We start from the raw sequence: 21294 nt of genomic DNA, 5'->3' as shown, positions 1-21294 counted from the left end.
GAGAGATTTCATTGCTTTGCAGTGAAACCACCGAACGTTTTTCACGGGCCTCCTGTTTTCGGATTCCATTTCCCTGGTGTTTGGGGGTGGCATGAGCGAGCGAAATGAAAAGTATGCATATGGGGAAACCCCACATCTCGATCGCAGTTTCAGAAACAGTTTCACTTCAGCTTCCCTTGAATAATCAATGCGCCCGTGTGAAAGGATGCTCAGAGCCCGAGCGCTGCTGTTCTGGTGGGAGGTCCCACCTCGTTCGCAAGGGCCAGAGTTTCACACCCGCTGTGCATTTACTTCACCTGCTCTGGAATGGAGGTTAGTCTAGGCAGTTTCCTCCAGACGTTTTGGGATCCCTTTCTTTTACAAGTGTACTCTGCAACATGGCCTGGGCACAATAATACAGTAGTACCTCTAGTTACGAACTTAATTCGTTCCGGAGGTCAGTTCTTAACCTGAAACTGTTCTTACCGTAACTAGAGGCATGCTTTCGCTAATGGGGCCTCTTGCCGCCACTGCGCTGCCGGCACACGATTTCCGTTCTCATCCTGGGGCAAAGCTCTCAACTTGAGGTAACTCTTCCACGTTAGCGGAGTTTGTAACCCAAAGCATTTGTAACCTGAGGCACCTGTAACCCAAGGTACCACTGTATACTGTGGGAAGGAGGCCACTGTATAATACCACTGTAGTGCATTCGTGGTGGATTTATACGGGACCATCCACACATCATTCTGCTTATTAGTTGCTCGGCAATTAACCCCCTGTGTTCTTTTTATTATTGCTATCTGGATGGGCTTTACTGCAACAAAAGTGGGGCAACACCTGGAGGAGGAGGAGGAGGAGGAGGAGGAGAATTTATTACTTATACCCCGTCCATGTGGCCGGGCCTCCCCAGGCACTCTGGGTGGCTTCCAACAAGATATTAAAAACACAATAAAAGATCAAACATTAAAAACTTGCCTAAACAGGTCTGCCTTCAGATGTCTTCTAAAAGTCAGGTAGTTGTTTATTTCTTTGACATCTGATGGGAGGGCGTTCCACAGGGCGGGTGCCACTACTAAGAAGGCCCACTCCCTGGTTCCCTGTAACTTTGCTTCTCGTAGTGAGGGGACCACCAGAAGGCCCTCAGAGCTGGATCTCAGTGTCTGGGCAGAACATCACCCTTGGGACATTTGGGGGGGGGGAAGAGAAGTTATGGACATGTACTGATTGGAAAAGAAGCAGTCCACCCGCTCCTTCCCTTTTTGCAGGCGCAGATAGCATTGAAAGGAGGATCGGGTGTGACTGCCCCTATAACATCCCAAGCACAAATCGCCATGAATGCATGATGAAAAGGATGGCCGGAGGGGCCCTTGCACTACAACTCTCCTCAGCCCCTGCCATTGTGGCTAATGGCAATCCAGCAACCTACAGAGAGTTCCCCATCCCTGAGTTGGGCGCAGTTAAGTTTTGCACTGGAAGAACATCTCTGGTGTGGGATGCCCAGGGCAGGATTTGGGTTTGATGAGGCCCTAAGCTCCTGAAGGTAATGGGGCCCTTTATATGTCCAGCTGTCCTTTGTCAACAAAAAATTGTCACTGTTTTTTGTGTGTTGAATATATGCTATATGGTAATTTATGGACCTAAAAGCCATTTGCACATGTTGCCATGCATCCAGTCCATGCACAATGTAGGCACCCAATGTATAGAAAGGAGCAAACCAATGCTATTTTAGGGAGCAGGCGAGCAGGGGGGGGGGCATTACTTACATCATAGGAGCCTACACAAAACAAAACAAAACACTTTTGCTGTATGTAGGTTTTATTTTATTTGTTGTTTATCTTATAGAATCATAGAATCATAGAGTTGGAAGAGACCACAAGGGCCATCCAATCCTACCCCCTGCCGAGCAGGAAACACCATCAAAGCATTCTTGACATATGCCTGTCAAGCCTCTGCTCATAAACCTCCAAAGAAGGAGTGTCCACCACACTCCTTGGCAGCAAATTCCACTGCTTATATTATATTATCTTATATTTTAGAAATGTACATCCAGTTTTCCCCCTTTAATTTTTTTTATGGCCCCCAAGAGAGTGGGACCCTAAGCTATAGCTTGTTTAGCTTATATGTAAATCTGGCACTGGGGTTGACTCAGAAGTGTGCATGCACACGAAAGCTCATACCTATGACAATCTTAGTTGGTCTCTAAGGTGCTACTGGAAGGAAGTTTTTTTATTTTTTGTTTCGACTACGTCAGACCAACACGGCTACCTACCTGTAACTAGTATTGTGGTGATGTGTTATCCCCAAAGGCTTCATAGTTGGACGCGCAGTACTTCTCACTTCCCTGCATTCCCCACTCCCCCTACACACCTGGAGGTCGGTGTGCGAGTTTCTCTTGCGAGTTTCAAAGATCTCATAAGCTGCATTCCACAGTAATCCAGAGCAGGGCTTTTAGTGTGGCTGCCCCTGTTCTATAGAAGTCTTCCTGACACCCAGTGATACCGGTAGGTGTCCAATAACTGCATTTCCTGGAAACAATTAAAGACATTTCTTTTCATTCCAACAGGCTTTCCCCAGCTGGACCAATGTGGGTTTTCCATGAGCTTGTCAGGCTTCCGGTCATGTTTTATATGTACCCTTTGCGGTTTTAACTGCCTTGAATTCTTTTATATACAAATTGCCAAGAGGCAGTGGCTTAGAAGGCAATTAATAATTCAGTGACGACGATGATGATTAATAATAATAATAATAATAATAAGAGAGGAGAAGTTCCAAGGGCAGTACTTGATTCCTCTTGAAGGGAGCAAACAAACTTAGGTGTTTCTGTTAATATTTTGAGTTTTGAGTTTATTTACGAATGTACAAGTTGAACATAGGTGGAGGCACAGCTCAACCCTCTCACAAGCAGCAAATGCTACCGTCCCACATCAGACTGCTAGAGAGGCAGCCGTCAAAATAGCACTTTCCAGAGTTCAAAGATCTCTCTCTGCCTCCTTCTGAGTCCCAATCACTAACTGCGGCTTCTCTCCCCAACACGGACCTTCCATAACTTGAGGGAATAGGGAAGGTATGCCATATCACCCAATCTCTCCCGGGTTTTAGAACATATTCTTGTCTCAAGAGGCCATCTTCTAACATTTGGCTCCTGCTGAGAGACCATTTCCTGAACACCATGAGCTATTCCTCTGACAAGTCTGAAACTCTGGACAGGTATTGCGTTAAGGCAAACCCCCAGGAATAGCTGTGTTCACAGCAATCTGCTGGAAAACACATGATAATATTCAGTAAGAGTAGATTAAATGGGCCCCTCAGCAGCTGCAGAGTGCGTTTACCTCACCACCGAGAAACGATAGAGCGTCCCAGAGACAAAGCTAGGGAGCGGCCTGGAGACCAAGTCCTGTGTGAGAAGGCAGTGGGCTTCTTATAGGTATCTGGCCACTGTGAGAACAGTAATGCTGGCCTAGATATATGGGCCTTTGGCCTGATCCAACACAACTTTTCTTACATTCATTTAGGCCAGGGTTTCTCAAACATGCGACTACAGCTGTTTTTGGACTACAACTCCCATCATCCCTAGTTAGCAGGACCAGTGGTCAGGTATGATGGGTATTGTAGTGACAAAAACCAGGTGGAAACCCACATTTATTTACGCTCACTCTTCTAGTTCATAGGCAAAGTTTTGTCCCCGCCATCAGCTCACTTCCTTGAGATCCGTGAGCAACTTTCCTGCAGTCCACATCTCTTTACTCTATGCAACAGTCTGAATTAGGTGAGTTGATCTGTGGATGAGGGGGGCGGCCCGTTGGTCCCTTCAGGCAACTTGAAAACATACCCACCGGGTGAGATACAAAGCTTCCAAGTTTCAATCTCGCACGCTGGCCAATGGAAAAGGCTGTTGTTGTGACACCAAGTTGACTGGCGGTCCAATGTCCCTGCCCGTAGGGCCTTTCAAGGGTAGAAAGTGGTGGTGGTGTCAGTTTCCGTGGCAACAGAGCACCTTGTGTTCTCCCGGTACGTTGACCACTGCCAGAGCTGCGCTTGGCTGATGCAGCCCAGGTTCTTGAGGAGCCGGAGCAGGTCATTGCGGAACTTGACACCTATGAAGGCGTACAGGAAGGGGTTGAGGCAGCAGCGGAAGCACGCCAGGCCATACGTCACGTCATTGGCCACATCCATGCGCTTGATGACTTCGCATTGGCCGTTGGTGTGGTTGAAGGCCGAGATGGTCTCAGCTAGCACGACGCCATTGTAGGGCAGCTGGAAGAGGACAAAGACCACCATCACGGCGATGAGGACCTTGATCGCCCGGTTCTTCTCGAAGCTACGGGCTTGGAACAAGGTCCTGATGATGACGCAGTAGCAGAACGTCATCACTAGGAGAGGCATCAAGAAGCCAAAGAGCATCTGGCAAATCCTGATGCCGGTGCTGAAGGCCAGCAAGTTGTAGGCTAGGATGCTGCAGCGTGGCTTCTGTTGGTCAGACTCATAGATGCCCCTGTGGACCAGCTCAGGGATGGAGAGGACGAAAGCCAGCATCCAAATGGAGAGGCAGGTGACCTTGCTGGCGAAAACTCTCTGGGACCGAAGGCGGTGGGCTGAGGGGGCCTGGACAATGGCGAAATACCTGTCGATGCTGATGGAGAGCAGCAGCAACATTCCGCTGAAGAAGCTCATCTGGCAGATGCAGTGGATGGCTTTGCAACCAAACTCCTTGAAGACCCAATACTTTGCTGCGCTGAAGGCCCAGAAGGGGAGAGTCAGCAGGAAGAGGATGTCCGCTACGGCGAGGTTGAGGAGGTAGATATCTGTCATCGTCTTGAGCCTCTTGAAGTAGATGTACGTCACCATGACCAGGCAGTTGCCTGCCAGCCCCACAAAACACACAAGGGAATATACGATGGGTAAGAAAACTGCACGGAATCGCCGGATCTCATCCTTCTTGCAGATGTCCGCATACCCATCGTAGTCAATCGTGAAGTTGCTATTGTATTCGTATTCAGCTGTTACAGTCTGGCTCATGCAGAGCTAGGAGGCAGATAAAAGGATTGGTTACAATTTGCACGTTGGAGGGGATAATATCTCTGCAGCATTTGCTAATGACCCCCAAACCAGGAAGCAATCTTCAGATAAGGGGGCACATTCATTGAGGAATTATATCTAGGTATAATTGTTTGATTCACAGTTTAACTATCATGGCTTCCCAAAAGGATCTAGGGGTCATAGTAGATCACAAGCTTAACATGAGTCAATTGTGTGATGCAGCAACAACAAAAATGCTAATAATATTCTAGACTGCATCTACAGAAGTATAGTGTCCTGGTCAAGGGAAGTAATATTCTGCCTTGCTCAGACCGCACTTGGAGTACTGTGTCCAGTTCTAGGCGCCACAATTTAAGAAGCTGGAATGTGTGCAGAGGAGGGTGACCAAGATGATCAAGGGTCTGGAAACCAAGCCTTATGAGGAACGGTTGAGGCAGCTGGGTATGTTTAGCCTGGAAAAGAGGAGACTGGGGCGAGGTATGATAGCCATCTCCAAATATCTAAAGGGCTGTCACATGGGGGATAGAGCAAGCTTGTTTTCTCCTGCTCTGGAGGGTAGGACTCGAACCAATAGCTTCAAGTTACAAGAAAGGAGATTTCGACTAAACACCAAAAATAACTTTCTGGCAGTATGACCTGTTCAACAATGGAACAGTTTCCCTCAGGAGGTTGTGGACTCTCCTTTCTGAGAAGTTTTAAAGCAGTGGTTGGGTGGCCATCTGCCATGGATGCTTTAGTTGAGATTCCTGCATTGTCGGGGGTTTGGACTAGATGTCCCTTGGGGTACCTTCCAACTCTACAATTCTATGATCCTATGAAGGTGTCCTAGAGGTCAATGCCAGATGAAGATGCTCTCAGAGCTATCTAGTCACACACAAAGACTACAGCTCCAAAGATTTCCTGGGATGAGTGGATGACAGTCACGCCACTTTTAAGTCTCTGGGTTCCACAATAGATGAGCAGCCATTCACACAATTAGTAATTGCATTAAACGCTGTTTAGAAAGCAAATAGGGATGGGGATGGGGAACCATGGGCACAGGGGTTCTCCAGATTTTTTTGGGGGGGGGAGATGTCACAGAGATTGGAGAGTTCATTCCCCAATGCCATCAGTAGCTAGCCATTCACAGCCAAGAGTTTGATTAATCCTCTTTGTAAAGCCACCCAAGTTGGAAAGGTTCAATTTCACACCAATGGAATCTTTTCTTCCAATGCAAGTCACCAGTGTTCTACTTAATAAGCGAGATGAACTGAAACACTCAGCAATGAGGACACCCATTGCCCTGCTGACTGTAGATAAAAACCCTGCAACACAGGACTGAGATTGGAGCAAATAAGAGCTACTGTCTCTGTTGCTCAGCCCTGCAGCCCCAAGCGGAGAGAGTATTAGAGAAGAGGGTAAATTGTATGGTCTCAAGAAGAACTCTGCAGGGGCACTGGTGTGTATGTGTGTGTGTGTTGGGAGAACAGAAGTGGGTTCTGTGTTTTGGGGGCAGGCTTATAAGACATCTGTTTGGTTTCCTGTGCACACTTCCTTTCAGATTTCAGCGCTTGGCCCCAATCCGGATTTGGTTTGAAGGGCAAAAGGGTTAAAATGCCCCTGCTCCCCATCAGCTTCCCAGTAGGAGCCCCACCATAGTGGCTAATTATTTAACAAATCTGCCGTGTAAGGACTGAAGACATGAATAACATCACACCCGGTTTGACCTTCAGGTCCCCTTTCTCTCTGATTGACACTGTAGAACAGTGGTTCTCCATCAGCTAAGTACTGCAGACCCCCTGTTTTGCAAAAGCCAAGCCACATGGACCCCCTATTTTTGAAAACTTTGATATCTCACTAGCATTTTTTGTTGTGCAAACGGCGGCACAGATCCCCTGGGTGGGTTACGTCGACACCCTGGAGTCTGTGAGCCGCCAGTTGGGAACCACTTCTGTAGAACAAATTTTTTCTCCCACCCACCAAGACGGGATGACTTCTACATAAAGGGAATTTTCAGTATGCAGCATTTGAAAGCATTTTTATTTTACAGAAAATGCTTGCCAGCTGGCAGGCATATGCTTACAGAAACTAAGCTTTCCAGGAATTGTATAGCCAAGCAAAAACTATATTGCCAGAAAAAGAGGAAACGTATTTTCTAGAAATGCACTGTTGACACAGACATGCACACAATATGCACAGGCTAATTTATATTGATAGATGCAAATGCAGAAATATCTATTGTCATGTTCATATAGGTGCGTTGCATGTCTCTCTATAGAGCAACTCACTCTGACCTACCATAGTTACCTGCTCTGTGCCAGCTCAGTTTGCTGCCCTGGTACTCCCAGGTGATGGGCAATGCTGGGGCCCCTACCTGCTGTCGCCTCTTAAAGTCCCCCCCTTTAAATTGGACTCGGACTGGGCACCCTCTCCAATAAAATCATAGAATCGTAGAGTTGGAAGGGACCCTTCGGGTCATCTGGTCCAACCCCCTGCAATTCAGGAATCTCAGCTAAAGCACCTCTGCTTTAAAAACCTCCGGTGAATGGAAGTCCACCACCTCCCGAGGAAGACAGTTCCAGTGTCGAATAGAGAATTGTCCTCGGTAAAAGGAGGCACCTGGGGATCACTAAAATGAGATTATGGCAGGACTATCGACTTCTGGGGGAAAAAACCCCAAACTGATGCAAATCAATGGGGAGAAACAACAACTCCTAGCTTTAGGGAATGTCTGCCATTTTCAGATGGAACAATAATTCATGGCAGCGGTTAAAGTTTCGAAAATTGCCACATTCGGGCCCGTGAGATACCAAGGAGGAAATTCTGATTAGGACATGTGAGCGTTGCCTTATGAAGGATCACGTGCGATTGGTTCATTCCTTTTTGAGGATGTCATCAAAGGCAGAAGAGGTTCTCTTTTTTAAACTTGGAGTTTCTGACCCCACGTAAGGACAATGTGACGTGTAGTGCTTACACCAAAGTTTCCCAACGAAATAAAATAAAAACAGAGCGGGAGATGGGAAGGATGTTTCCTTAGCTACTGGCACAGTTAAGTGACCTAGAGCACAATCCTATAGCTGCCTACTTTTGAATTCAACAGGACCTGCTCCCAGGCAGTAGCTGGGCCACGGTTGTGTCTTAGGAACTGAGCTAGAAATCATGTAATTCCTGGCTCAGATCTTATCCCCTATCACGAGCTAAGCAGGTGTGGGTGTTAAATGAGCCACTCTTTCTCAGTTCTTTATCTGCAGTATACAGATAATAACATTGATCTCCTGCCAAGGGCTGTTGTGTAGAGATTACACTGTTGATAATGTGGCCGAAACACCTTAAAACACTCAGAAAATGCTACATACACGCTAAACATCATTACAAAAAATGTTCCGGGGATGGTGGTGGAAACATTTCAAAAACAAAGGTGTGTCTGCACCAGCTGTTTCACTCACAATTAAAAGCTAGCGGCAAGGGTAGTGCATGGAATTCCCCTTTCAAAGGTTGATGGACTCCAACTCCCATCATCCTTGCTGGTTGGGGCTGATGGGAGATGGAGTCCAACCCCATCTGGAGGGCACCCCTTCAATATTCCTGGTTTATGTGATCTATACCTGGTCTTGGACAGCAGTCCAGATTAGGGTCCCGTTGTTGGGTTTTTCCCTGAGAAAGTACCTGTCTCATTACATGGAACGAATATTTTCTCCACTACATTCCCAACGGTGCTGAACCGACACCAGTAGGGACATGATACTGCTGGCGAAGTTCAGAATTGTGCGTGAATAAATCTAATGCAGAAGGGGCATCAGAACCGCCATTGCAAATGATGTGGTCTGGAGTGCCTATCTGTGAATATATTTACTGGTGGGAAAGTATACTGTATACTTACTCACTCACTCATTTATTTCTTACATTTATATCTTGCCTTTCCGCCAATAAACTCAAGGTAGCATCCATGGGGCCAATACCTTGGGAGACCAAGGTTCAAATCCCCACTCAGCCAGATGAAGCCCACTTGGGCAACCCAGTCGGATGGGTGGGGTAGAAAAAAATAAAAGTATTGTCATCGTCATGATCATCTTGGGCCAGTTGCCATCTCTTAGCCTACCTCACAGGGTTGCTGTGAGGATAAAACGGCTTGGGGGGAGATGCATGTACACCACCTTGAGCTCCTTGGAGGAAATGTGAGGTAGAAATGCAAGAATAAATTAAGAAAGCAAGCTGAGAATGCTTGGGGAATTCAAGTTCTGCGAATTGAACTGCCCTGATTCTCACTTCTTAGACCTAGGTGTGGATTAGGGCTTCATTATCCTTTGGATTTTGCACTGTTTGGGATTTTGTGATGCAATTCGTGGCATTAAGGGGGGGGGGAGCAACTCCCCAAAAGCATTTATAATGTGTATTTCTGACTAAAATCCCTCTAGAAATGTGTACAGTGAGATGAAATATGTATCAGCTAGGTACTTCGTCCTAAAGCAGTATCTCAATACACATTTTAGCACAAATTAATGCGGAAAAATGGTGGGAAAGACTTAGGAACAAACATATGCAAAATTGACATGAACCCAAACCAAAAATCCATCCATCCCTTGGCGCACCAATCTTTGGCAGCAGAGAAGTAACCATAAGGAAGGTCATTATGAGTCCTGTCATCGTGCTAAACCATCATTAGCACAAGCCATGGTATGTTCATGCACTTCAAACCATGGTTTCTGATTCAGGTTAGCCGGCCTCTCACAAACTATGGACTATCAGCTCAAACACCGCACCAAGCCATAGTTAAGTGTCCATCATCCCTTTGGTTAACTTTGGCATGATGTCTGCACTCTTAAGATAACAGGTTTTGTGGTCAAAAGCTCTCCCTTCGCTCAGAAAAGGGTGATTCCAAATCCGCCGGCCACTTGTGGGTGACCACAGCATGTGATCTGTGATTCATATCTTTACAGTCCCTTGCTATGTCACATGGGAAGCTGGTGTGTGTTTCCCTGACATTTGCGCTGGAAATTCCAGACAATGAAAACGACACATCGGGGTTGCCCATATTCGAACGTGGAAGGGGCATGATATTCCAGGACTGAGTCCAAGACGTGGTTTGGTTTTGGATAGGGGCAGGGAGGAGGAGGAGGAGGGAGATGGAGAAGGAACAGGGTCAGTGGGAGGAACTGCTGGGGACTTTGCTGGTGTGTTTTGTTGCAAAAATAGCAAGGAGAGTGAGGAGAGGCAGAGGAGTAGAGAGAAAGAACCGCAGTGGGTTGGGAGGCAAACCGGCCACACAAAGTTTAAAAGGGAAAACACACAGAGCTCTTAGGCCTGCAAGAAAACCTTGCGGTGGGCTTGTGAGCGAGGGCTCCTACCACATCCTGTGGGTGGACCTGCAGAAGGAGCATTGCCCAAAGAGAAAGGAAGGGGAGGCAGCCCACCACCCACCACCAACACCTCCACCCTTTCCCTTGAATGTGTGTGTGTGTGAGAGAGAGAGAGTGAGAGCCTGTATGAAAGTGAGAAAGACAGAGAATGAGGGAAAGAGGAGCTCCAGAGTCAACCTCCGTTCACAACTTAGCAACATGCCTTTCTTCAGAGGTGGTAATAAAATGCCAACAAAGGTCCGTACAGTTAAAGCTATGGTTTTCCCAGTAGTCTTGTACGGAAGTGAGAGCTGGACCATAAAGAAGGCTGATCGCCGAAGAATTGATGCTTTTGAATTATGGTGCTGGAGGAGACTCTTGAGAGTCCCATGGACTTCAAGATCAAACCTATCCATTCTTAAGGAAATCAGCCCACAGTGCTCACTGGAAGGACAGATCCTGAAGCTGAGGCTCCAATACTTTGGCCACCTCATGAGAAGAGAAGAATCCTTGGAAAAGACCCTGATGTTGGGAAAGATTGAGGGCACTAGGAGAAGGGGACGACAGAGGACGAGATGGTTGGACAGTGTTCTCGAAGCTACGAACATGAGTCTGACCAAACTGTGGGAGGCAGTGCAAGACAGGAGTGCCTGGCGTGCTATGGTCCATGGGGTCACGAAGAGTCGGACACGACTAAACGACTAAACAACAACAATAAAATGCACCTTGAGATGGTTGCCCAGCAGGGATGGGAAAAGCTGTCCCTTTTCTATTTCCCATTTTTTCAATCTAAACTTCAGTTCTCTACATTTCCGCAATCTTAATAATAATAATAGTAATAATAGTAATAATAGTAATAATAGTAATAGCAATAATAATAATAATAATAATAATAATAATAATAATAACGTACTTATTTATACCCCGCCCATCTGGCTGAGTTGCCCCAGCCACTCTAGGCAGCTTCCAACACATATAAATAATAATAAAACATCAAACATTAATAGTAACAATCTGATCCGATATTTTAAAACTCACAATAACTTTAAAAATAAACAACTTACGGTATATCCAATAAAGCGATATTCAATAATCCATTGGAATCCAATAGTAAACAGTAAAATTAAACATCATCAAATAGTCATTAAACAGTTTAGACTTATCAATTGCAATAAAGAATTACTAATCTATAGCCAATAAAAATAGTCCTCATGAAAATTCGCCAGCGTTTTAGCGCAGATTTTTCCTAATGAGCACATTCTTGGGTATGCAGTTTTGCCCAATATGCTAATTTTTGCAATGCCCCCTAAAATCATTCCTCTTTGTAGGTTAGGTTTTAGTAATGTATGCGCTTGCCTGCACACTTGACTTGAGTATAGGCATTTTTGTACACATTGCTTGGCTGGAGAACGGTTTGGCAAGATTCTGAGAAGTGTGGATTCCAAAGGATGGCTGTGGTTTGGTGCATGTATTTCTGCAGAGCAAGCGGTCCAGCTAGGCTCGCCTTTAAATGCAAGCCGAATCAAATTTCTATTGCCCAGTGGCCATTTGTCGAACACCCTCAACCTTTAATCCTTCCCATTGCCCAACTTCTTCCCTTTACTGACATGGGAAGGTGGAGCAAAGGAACATGGAACAGACTCTATCAAACGACTTCACCCCAACCCACCGCAGCAGTGATGAACGGCAGTGCTCAAGGGACACCGGCCGTTTGGGTCAGCTCCTTACCTGGAAAAGGAGAGGCAAGCTCAAAACGACGACCGCTCTCAGCTTTTTACCTAGAGGAGAGAAACAGAATGCTCACAGTGACACAGAAAATGGCTGGGACGACACAGAGGAGGACAAGAAGAGAAAGCAGCCCTGCAAATTTAAGCGATGGCTGAAATATCGTGGTCTTTCAGCAAAGTTGTTCATGCCCATTCTGAAACGCTTATAGAAAAGGCTGTAACGAGGACAGATCATGCGTTAGCTGTGAGAAACAGGGCTGTGATTCGGGATTTATTTTTGTAGAGGGGGACAGGTGGCTTCTAAGGTTCAAAAGTAGTTTCACCGGATGGCTGTTTCGATGGGGGAGTTGTAGCCGATGGCTGCACCACCACTCCTGGCAAAGTATACTGCTGGCAAGTCCCACAGTCATAGGTGCTGCTCCCCCCACCCCCGCCTCAAGGATGGCAGGTGCAAGGCCAGAGTTGGCCCTAGGATAGCAGTTGCTGACACCTATCCTATGGTCACCAAAGCTTGTGACCATAAGACAGGTCCAAAACTGCACTTTGCATTGTGCCCAGAGGACTACAGAAAGCTGATCCAAAAGCAGCTTTCCAAGCAAGCATGAGCTCTGAATCATCTTATCTAAAGCAGTTTGCCCAGTTCATTCCTTAATCCGCCCCCTGCAATTTATATTACATCATCATCATCATCATCATCATCATCATTATCTACAAACAGAAAACAGAACTGACATCATTGCTGGGGAAAATACATATATTATTATTATTATTATTATTATTATTATTATTATTATTATTATTATATATGTTTATTTTTCCTATCAAAGTGGCATCTCATTCAGAAGCATGTACAGAAAGCCTCACTTATCAGTGAGTGCATAGGTCCTTAGAGATTAGGGGCTTCCTGGACCACTTATTTGAGAGCGGGGTGCAGTTTATCTCTTTTAACAGAAGAGGGTTTTTTTAACATTAATAAATCAAAATATCACATTGTGGTTCCTTCCTCTGTCTTGCAATCTGAAATTTGGGCTTCTCTTAACAGCTGTCCTGGGAGCCAAGTAGCACAGTCTGTTCATTGAAACACACACCTTCCAAGGAAGGAGAGATGACAGGGCTTTTAAACCTGATCCCCCCTCCACTTGGAAGCCCTTGCCCCCATTCCCAGATGGATGTCTGAGCACAAGGCTGCCATCATTTTTTTAACCCTCTTTTTATTCATTTAATGGCAAGTGAATTCTACTCTGCACATGCCCAGAAACACACTGCCATCGTGATTGTTTCCAAGTAGCCTTGGAGCTAGAAACAGGTTCGGAGGCTAGGTTCTGACTCAATTTGAAGCCTGAAGTTGAGGTTGAGAGAGAAAACAGGACTTACCTCTGTCCATGGCCTTTTGCTACCGGTAACTTGCCACGAAACCAGACAATGACAGCTAGTGAAAGGGAGCTTAGAATGATGCTGTGCGAAGAGCAATTTATAGGATCTTCCTTTTTCTTTTTTCTTTTGGCTCAGCCCTCATACTCTTGCAAGGACGGAGCACATGATGCATTGCGCTCGGAGGCTGAGATTTTACTTGCTGCTGCTTCTCCCGCCTGGAGCACAGCCTCAGTGAGGGGGCCCTTGATAGCCTCAGGTGCTTCCTGCTGCATTGAGAGAATGCAGATGGCCCAAGTGATAAGGAGATCTTTGCCCTTTTCAAGAAGAAGAACCTGCAGAATGAATTGTTGCAAGTCATCCTCTGGCAAAGGGTGAAAAATGGCTTTTCTCTGTGTTCCCCGAGGAACAGGTGTCATGTATATTTATATTCTTACGAGCCCCCGCTTTTCACCCAGGAATGCCCACAAAGCACGCAAGGGCCACCAGAGGAGGCGAAGCACCCCCTGCAATAAGTAACTTGCCTCTGTCCCCAAACAGAGTTTTCTTTCTTTCAGAAACCAAATATTGGACAAAAATGCATGCTGCCCACATCTGTGCCCCTCTTTCCTGGTGCTGCACAAAGTGACTTCCAGGAGAAGAATAAAGCAATACCAAAAAAACTGAGATTAAAGAAAAACCCAGGCCACATGAAAACAGCATCCTGCACCATCTAGGTCAGGCTAGTGCCTTGTAGGGATGAGCAAATCTGTTTGAGCTTTACAGGGGTCCCTTTATGGTAAAGGGACCCCTGACCATTAGGTCCAGTTGTGACCGACTCTGGGGTTGAGGCGCTCATCTCGCATTATTGGCAAAGGGAGCCGGTGTACAGCTTCAAGGTCATGTGGCCAGCATGACAAAGCCGCTTCTGGCAAACCAGAGCAGCACATGGAAATGCTGTTTACCTTCCCGCTGGAGCGGGAAAGACATGCTTTCGAACTGCTAGGTGGGCAGGAGCTGGGACTGAACAACAGGAACTCACCCCATCGTGGGGATTCGAACCGCCGACCTTCTGATTGGCAAGCCCTAGGCTCTGTGGTTTAGACCTTACTTGATTGCATTTCCTGGGTATCCTGGCCATTCCTTTGAGATGGTAAATACTTTAGTTCCTGAATCTCTTACACATTTTGACAGTTTGCTCAGCTTAACAGATACTTGCCAGACTGTTTTTGCAGGGAAATGTAAGCCCCTACAGTCCAAATACTATTGGAAAGCTTTTCCCATTTCATTCCTCCCTGCAGAGAAATATTTGAGGTCAATTTGGGAGAGTCAAAATGGCTTCAGGATTGCTCTCCTGTGCTATTTCAGACACGTGGTATATGTACTATAGTGATCTCAGGCAGGCAAGCAAGCTCCGATAAGAATGAATGAGTCTCTGGCAGTTTTATGGTACGTTTATTTACAATTAACATCCAGAGAGCGGCTCTGGGCGTACCACTCTTAGCTACGAGTTGGTCACTCTGAGTCTCTGCCCCTTTTGCAGCATGGAGGGTACAAAAGTCCAGCCCTTCCTCTCTTTTAACCCTTTCAGCTCTTCTGGTTCGGGGAGAAGGTGGGTGGACTCCCCCCCCAATAAATAGCCCTCTAAATGCTGCATCCCTCCTGGTTGCATAGCAACCCTCTCAATATTGTCTATCTCCCCCCCCCTGCCTGTGATCTTTCCGAGTCTGCTGCTCTATCTGAGTCTGGGAGCTCTTGATGAAAGGGGGGCTGAACTAACCCGCTCCTGCTCTGTCTGTTGCTCCAACCCCTTGTCTCTGGGAGTCAGACCCTGGCTCCCTCTTTACTGGCATTCTTTCATCTCCAGAGTCAGACACTTCCCAGGCTTTCAATTCAGCCACGTCTCTGACATATACTTACAGTATGTATGTGTTTGCCTTGTACATTTTTGAACATTTATTCTACATTTGAGACCTTCTGATAACAGGAATAAAATTAACTCTCAAAAGATCAGGAAATGATAATTAAACAGAAATTCACTCTCAACAATTACAATAAATAATTATTAAACTATGATTTTAAAAAATAACTGCAAGGCACAATGCATACAATACCACAATAAATCCCTACTTGAGACCTTTTTTAATCCAGGCAAAAACATTTTCAGTTCCTGAAGCCTTTGATATGTTATCGGAGTTGCTTTTCTTGTACTGGCCTTGTTTCTTATTCTTCTGCTGCTTTAACTATGTTGGTTAAATGTACGGCTTCTCCCAAATAATCCTGGGAGCTGTAGTTTGTTAAGGGATGCTGAGAGTTGTGGGGAGGCACCTAGTCCCCCCCCCAAGCTACAATTTCTAAAGTGGCTTAACAATCAGAGGGAATGCTGGGAATTGTAATTCCGGGAAGGGAATAGGCATCTCCTAACAGATCTTGGTGGTGCTGGTGACGCTGTGGGTTAAACCACAGAGCCTAGGGCTTGCCGATCAGAAGGTCGGCGGTTCGAATCCCCACGATGGGGTGAGCTCCTGTTGTTCGGTCCCAGCTTCTGCCAACCTAGCAGTTTGAAAGCACGTCTAAGTGCAAGTAGATAAATAGGTACCGCTACAGCGGGAAGGTAAACGGCGTTTCCGTGCGCTGCTCTGGTTTGCCAGAAGCGGCTTAGTCATGCTGGCCACATGACCTGGAAGCTATACGCGCGCTCCCTCGGCCTATAGAGTGAGATAAGCATCGCAACCCCAGAGTCATCTGCAACTGGACCTAACGGTCAGGAGTACCTTTACCTTTACCTAAGGCATTATCAGGTATCCTGGCAGACAGAAGAGAAGCGACACTCTCAGAATTCTGCTGGAGACCGCCTCCTTCTGTGATGTTTTGGGGTGGTGGTCTTGGGGTACAGGGTGGGCAATTTCAAAAGTATTTATAAGGGCTTGCACACCATTGTTCTGGGTCTCTCTTACCTCCTTGCAAGGAGGGGAGGGAACTCTGTTGCAACACACAAAAAAAGATCTGCCTTGCCTCCATCCGTTCATCTCTGACCGATCATGGACTCAGGGGACTCAGTCCCTTGGGGAGTTGGGCAGCAAAAGCAAACCCCCCAATTTTTTCTATAACATTCCTTCAAGGGATTCTGCGCCCTGTAGTTTACCCCTCACACAGAGTTACTATTCCCAGCAACCCTTCACAAACCACAGCCACCAGAAGTCTTTGAAGGAAACAATTTGTTTTGAAGCTATGGCGTGTTCACCATCAACACTTTCAGAGTCTCGCCTGGTTTAGATGAAAAGGAGAAAGAGGGCTTAAGTGTCATCAACATGCTGATGACTCGTATTCACTCCAAATCCCCAGACAACCTTGCTCACTGTATGTATATGTGTGGGAGAACTGGGGGCGGCAGTTTTCAGGTAGAGAGAGAGAGAGAGAGAGAGAGAGAGAGAGAGTGTTGTGTGGCTGCCATGTGAGAATCAGCCTTGGGAGTGAGGCACAGAGGTATGCTGTAACTTTGGGAGAAATGACAGTGCCCTTCATGACTAGCCCTGTAGGTCCGCATGCCTCTTCCTTCGCTCTCGCTGCCTCTGTTTATAGCAGGTTTATTTGGGCAATTGGCAGGGCCGCCTTAAGCTCATCAGGCGCCCTGGCGCAGGGATCCCTCAGGCGCCCTCCCACTCCTACCCCCCTTTAAAAAAAAAGGAAAAAGGAAAGCTCTTACCTTCCCTGGAGGCGCTCGCGCCGGAAGGCCTTGGGGCTTCCCAGAGCCCTCCTACCGGCAGCGGAGGCCAGATGGGTGCCCCATGGAGCCAGCGGGGAGAGCCTCCCTGGCACAGTGTTAGGGCCTGGCATGCTGGGCGGCGGTGGGAGCCTCACGGCGGCCTCCGCACCTCACAGCGGGGCCGCGCTGTGCCGGAGGCCACCCGGCAGCTTCTCGTGGCCCTGTCTGTCTCCCGTGGGGCCGGAGATGCCAGATTGAGTGGGAGAGGGGCAGCCGCTGCTCTGCGTGGCCTTCCTCCCTTGTCCCAGTGGGCCGGGGCCTTTCCGGCCGTCTCCCGCGAGTCTGCCGCTTGCTGGGTCCCGGCGGCCTCCCCCTTCCGTGGGTGGGCCACAGGACCCGGGTGGGTCCGGGCAGTGCCAGGAGGCCTCCCGGCCATTTCATTGCCCCAACAGGGCGCTGTGTTCCTTCCCACCAACAGGGCTCTGTGTTTCATTGGTAGAGCTGCTGCCATATGGCGTCGCCTCTACCAATGAAACGCAGCGCCGGAGTGAGGGATGACCCTGGCGGTGCAGAGCGGAACAGGGTCCTAGTGCCCCTGTTCCCTGCTCTCCCCTGAGCGGCGCAGCTGGTGGGCGTGCAAGACTTAGAGGAGGGAAAAGGGAGGCCGCTGCGCAGCTCCTCCACTTGCTGGAGCACCCCTCAGCGCCCCGGCGCCCTGGCGCCCCGCACAACTAGAGCCAATGGGTGAGCCGGCCCTGGCAATTGGTATACCACTTCATGTTTCGAAAGAAACCTCTAAGCAGTTTGCACGATCCTAAGAAAACACTACAAAATAAAAATATGGCAAAATTCACACTCTAGAGGGGCACAGATATCAGGATGAGATATCTTCTAAAAGCATCAATATAAACTCAAACAACAAACACAGGGAGAACATAAAAACCATGAGCAAATCCGCAGAGGCAGCTAGCCCTCCTCCACCACACGCAAAAACGTGTCTACAGAGATAACAGCAGCACTCTCACTTTTGCCGCTGTTGCCCCCAGCTTAAAGATGAGGCACTAAAAGATGAGGCAAAATCACACATTCCTCCAGAAAAATGGGTAATCATGGGGCAATTATAGCATATCTTAGTGTGGCCCACACTAACTAAGCGGTTAGTTAGTTAGTTTATATTAGACCCCTCCCCTTTAACCCCCCATCTTTTGCAACAAGCTCGTTTACTTAGAATAAAACAATTAAAATATGTGTTAATTACTCTCAAGGAGCTTTGAGGACTTGAGCAGTTACTGAAATTTAGCCGTTGCAGCAGCAGGAGGAAAAAAACCACAACCTCCTCAAGGGAAATGCCATGAAGGAAGACCCTTTTCACCTTGCTCCCCATGGGAAGCGTGGTTACAGAGAGTGTCCCGTGAGTGATTTTTACCAGCTCTCCTTGAAAATTTGCTTTGGATGATTGCTATCGCTCTGCACGGCTGCAGCCTGATTTGCCCTTTTCTTTATCTGTTAAATGTAAAAAGATTCATTCAATGGTTTAGCAACTGCTTTACTCCGTAACCGCAGAGCCATATCTTGCAGAAGAAACAGGTGTATTATCTATCTTCTAGAGATTTTTTTTATATTTTTTAGAAAAATTAAAAACCACTTCCAGGAAGTGGATCTTAAAGATTCTGCACCGAGTACGTATGAGCAGGAAGTTGTAAAAATGTCTAACCCGCAAGAAAAATACTGTACAACCTTGTGCATAAGAGATCTCGGCCAGTTTTAATTCATTTATAGTAGCAGACTAACCTAGCTGAATTTGGGCCCCATTGAAACCAATGGGACTAGTCAAACACAGCTTAAATTAAGATCCATTTCAATAGGACCAAGGCTTAACACCCCAATGCTGGTTGCTTGAGTGGGGAAGGGTTAGGTCATGATGAAGTGTAGGCACCACTCTGCTGTCTTCAGCCAGCAAAGGCGAGTGCTGCTGCTCTTCCATAAGGCAGAGACACACGGAAATAATAATAATAATAATAATAATAATAATAATAATAATAATAATAATAATAATAATAATACAGTGGTACCTCGGGTTACAGACACTTGAGGTTACAGATGCCTCAGGTTACAGATCTCGCTAGCCCAGAAATAGTACCTTGGGTTAAGAACTTTGCTTCAGGATGAGAACAGAAATTGCTCGGCGGCAGCAGGAGGCCCCATTAGCTAAAGTGGTACCTCAGGTTAAGAACAGTTTCAGGTTAAGAACAGACCTCCAGAATGAATTAAGTTCTTAACCCGAGGTCCCACTGTAATAATAATACCCTGGCCATCTGGCTGGGTTTCCTGTTTTCTCAGCCACCCAGGGCGGCTTCCAGCACGCCTAAAAACATAATAAGACGTCAAACATCAAAAACAGGGTTGCCTTCATATGTCCTCTAAAAGTCAGATAATTGTTTATAACCTTGACATCTGACGGGAGGGCGTTTCACAGGGAGGGCGCCACTGCCAATAAGGCCCTAGTCTGTGGGACCAAGCTAGATGAGATGTTGAGCTTGCTCCAACATCTTGTCATTTCTTAATTGCTTGTAGCAGCCATGGGGAGCTTGACTTTCAAAACAGGACCTTGTCTCAACCCTTTCTCCCCCCACCCAATGTGTTCTCAATGTCCTGCCACCCCACATGTCAGTGGCTGCTAGCCCCAGGTGGAAAGCAGAGAGTGCGACTGGGAGGTGAAAGTTACCCGTGGCGGCTGGGTGCCCCTTGAGGCCGGTGGGACGGAAAGCAGAGAGGCCAAACGCTAGGCGACTCCAGAGCCAAAGAAAGGCAGAGCCAACTAATTCTCGCTCTGCCTCCATTCTGCTGCCTGCTGAGTTTCCTCAAAGTCAATGCTGAGACTAAGGAGAAGGAAGAAGCGTATAGGACTGGTTGTAAAGTCAGAAGGAAGAGAGGTGGAGGCTGGTTGAGGGAGCAAGCCCCCTTTTGCTCCAATAGGGCAGCCTTCACGGAATATTACAGTAGTTCAACAGTGGTAATGAAACGGTGCCACCCGCCATTCCTGAGGGCAGCAGGTTGGCTTGGGAGTTGCAGGCCATGTGGGGCACAAACAGCTCTGTCCCACAACAGTTCACCACTACCCCCAACACCCAACGGGGGAAGCCACCTCATTCTGCCTAATAATAATAATAATACAGTGGTACCTCGCTAGACGAATGCCCTGCTAGACGAATTTTTCACTAGACGAATATGTTTTGTGATCGGAGGTTGCCTCGCAAGACGAATTCATTTTGTGAAAAATTCATCTAGCGAATCGCAGTTTCCCATAGGAATGCATTGAAATTCAATTAATGTGTTCCTATGGGCAAATAAAATAAAATAAATATAAAAAGATCAATGCATTCCTATGGGATTTGCTAGACGAATTTTTCGCAGAATGATTTGACTCACAGAATGAATTAAATTCGTCTTGTGAGGCACCACTGTATTTATACCCCGCCCATCTGGCTGGGTTTCCCCAGCCACTCTGGGCAGCTTAGATAAAAATGGTAAAACATTAGCCATTAAAAATTTCCTGATACAGGGTTGCCTTCAGATGGGAGGGCGTTCCAGAGGGCGGGCGCCACTACCGAGAAGGCCCTCTGCCTGGTAGGGATGGTTCTGTCTGGGCTAGGGGAGGGGTGTGTGCAAGATGTTCTGCTCCTCTGTTGGTAGCAACAGGGTCATATTTTTATTCTTAGAAGGCTTACAAGCCAGGGACAAGGCTAGGCCCGAACGCTTCTATCTGACACTGAGTTTTCTATGTGGAGAGCATCCCCCTCCCAATAGAGAAGAATTCCATAATGTGAATTGCCTCACTTGCAGTGGCACCCACCCCCACCCACCCCACCTGGCACAGGCTTATCCCCTCAGTGTAAACTAGCTCCTGGCATAGCCGCCCGCTGAAAAATGCGGGATCAGCAGCAGCGTGGCACCGGAAGCCGCTTTTACGCATGTCCGGACATGCGTAGAAGTGACTTCCGGTGCCACGCTACCCATGTCTGGGCACTGGAAATCAGGCGGCGCCAGGACCCAAAATGGAGCCTCCCTGGCAGGTAAGAAATCCGGGGGATTTATGGGGTTTTTCCCAATCCGGGCTGCCAGCAGGAAACGGTTTAAAATACGGGGGTTCCCCGTGAAAAACGGGAGACTTGGCAGCTAT

At 47.2% G+C, this 21294-nt stretch overlaps 1 protein-coding gene across 1 annotated transcript; it reads right to left on the bottom strand.

Moving 5' to 3' along the window:
- Positions 1 to 2796: 2796 nt before the first annotated feature.
- Positions 2797 to 13551, bottom strand: CCR7 (C-C motif chemokine receptor 7). Its single transcript, XM_035135887.3, has 3 exons — positions 13433 to 13551; positions 12060 to 12109; positions 2797 to 5001 (listed from the first exon to the last, which is right to left on the bottom strand). Exons 1-3 carry the CDS (start codon positions 13440 to 13442, stop codon positions 3925 to 3927), a joined length of 1137 nt encoding a protein of 378 aa, XP_034991778.3. The 5' UTR covers positions 13443 to 13551; the 3' UTR covers positions 2797 to 3924.
- Positions 13552 to 21294: the final 7743 nt, after the last annotated feature.

Source organism: Zootoca vivipara, chromosome 12 (genome assembly GCF_965207765.1).
Source record: "Zootoca vivipara chromosome 12, rZooViv2.hap1.1, whole genome shotgun sequence".
Taxonomy (NCBI): Eukaryota; Metazoa; Chordata; class Lepidosauria; order Squamata; family Lacertidae; genus Zootoca; species Zootoca vivipara.
The sequence above is the reverse complement of the archived record's forward strand: the minus strand, read 5'-3'. Positions and strand labels throughout refer to the sequence as shown.

Coding starts and splice junctions, on each gene's coding strand:
- CCR7 (XM_035135887.3), bottom strand. Junction 5,002..12,059: donor GCTTGCCTCTCCTTTTCCAG/GTAAGGAGCTGA, acceptor TCTGCCTCCTAG/CTCTGCATGAGCCAGACTGT.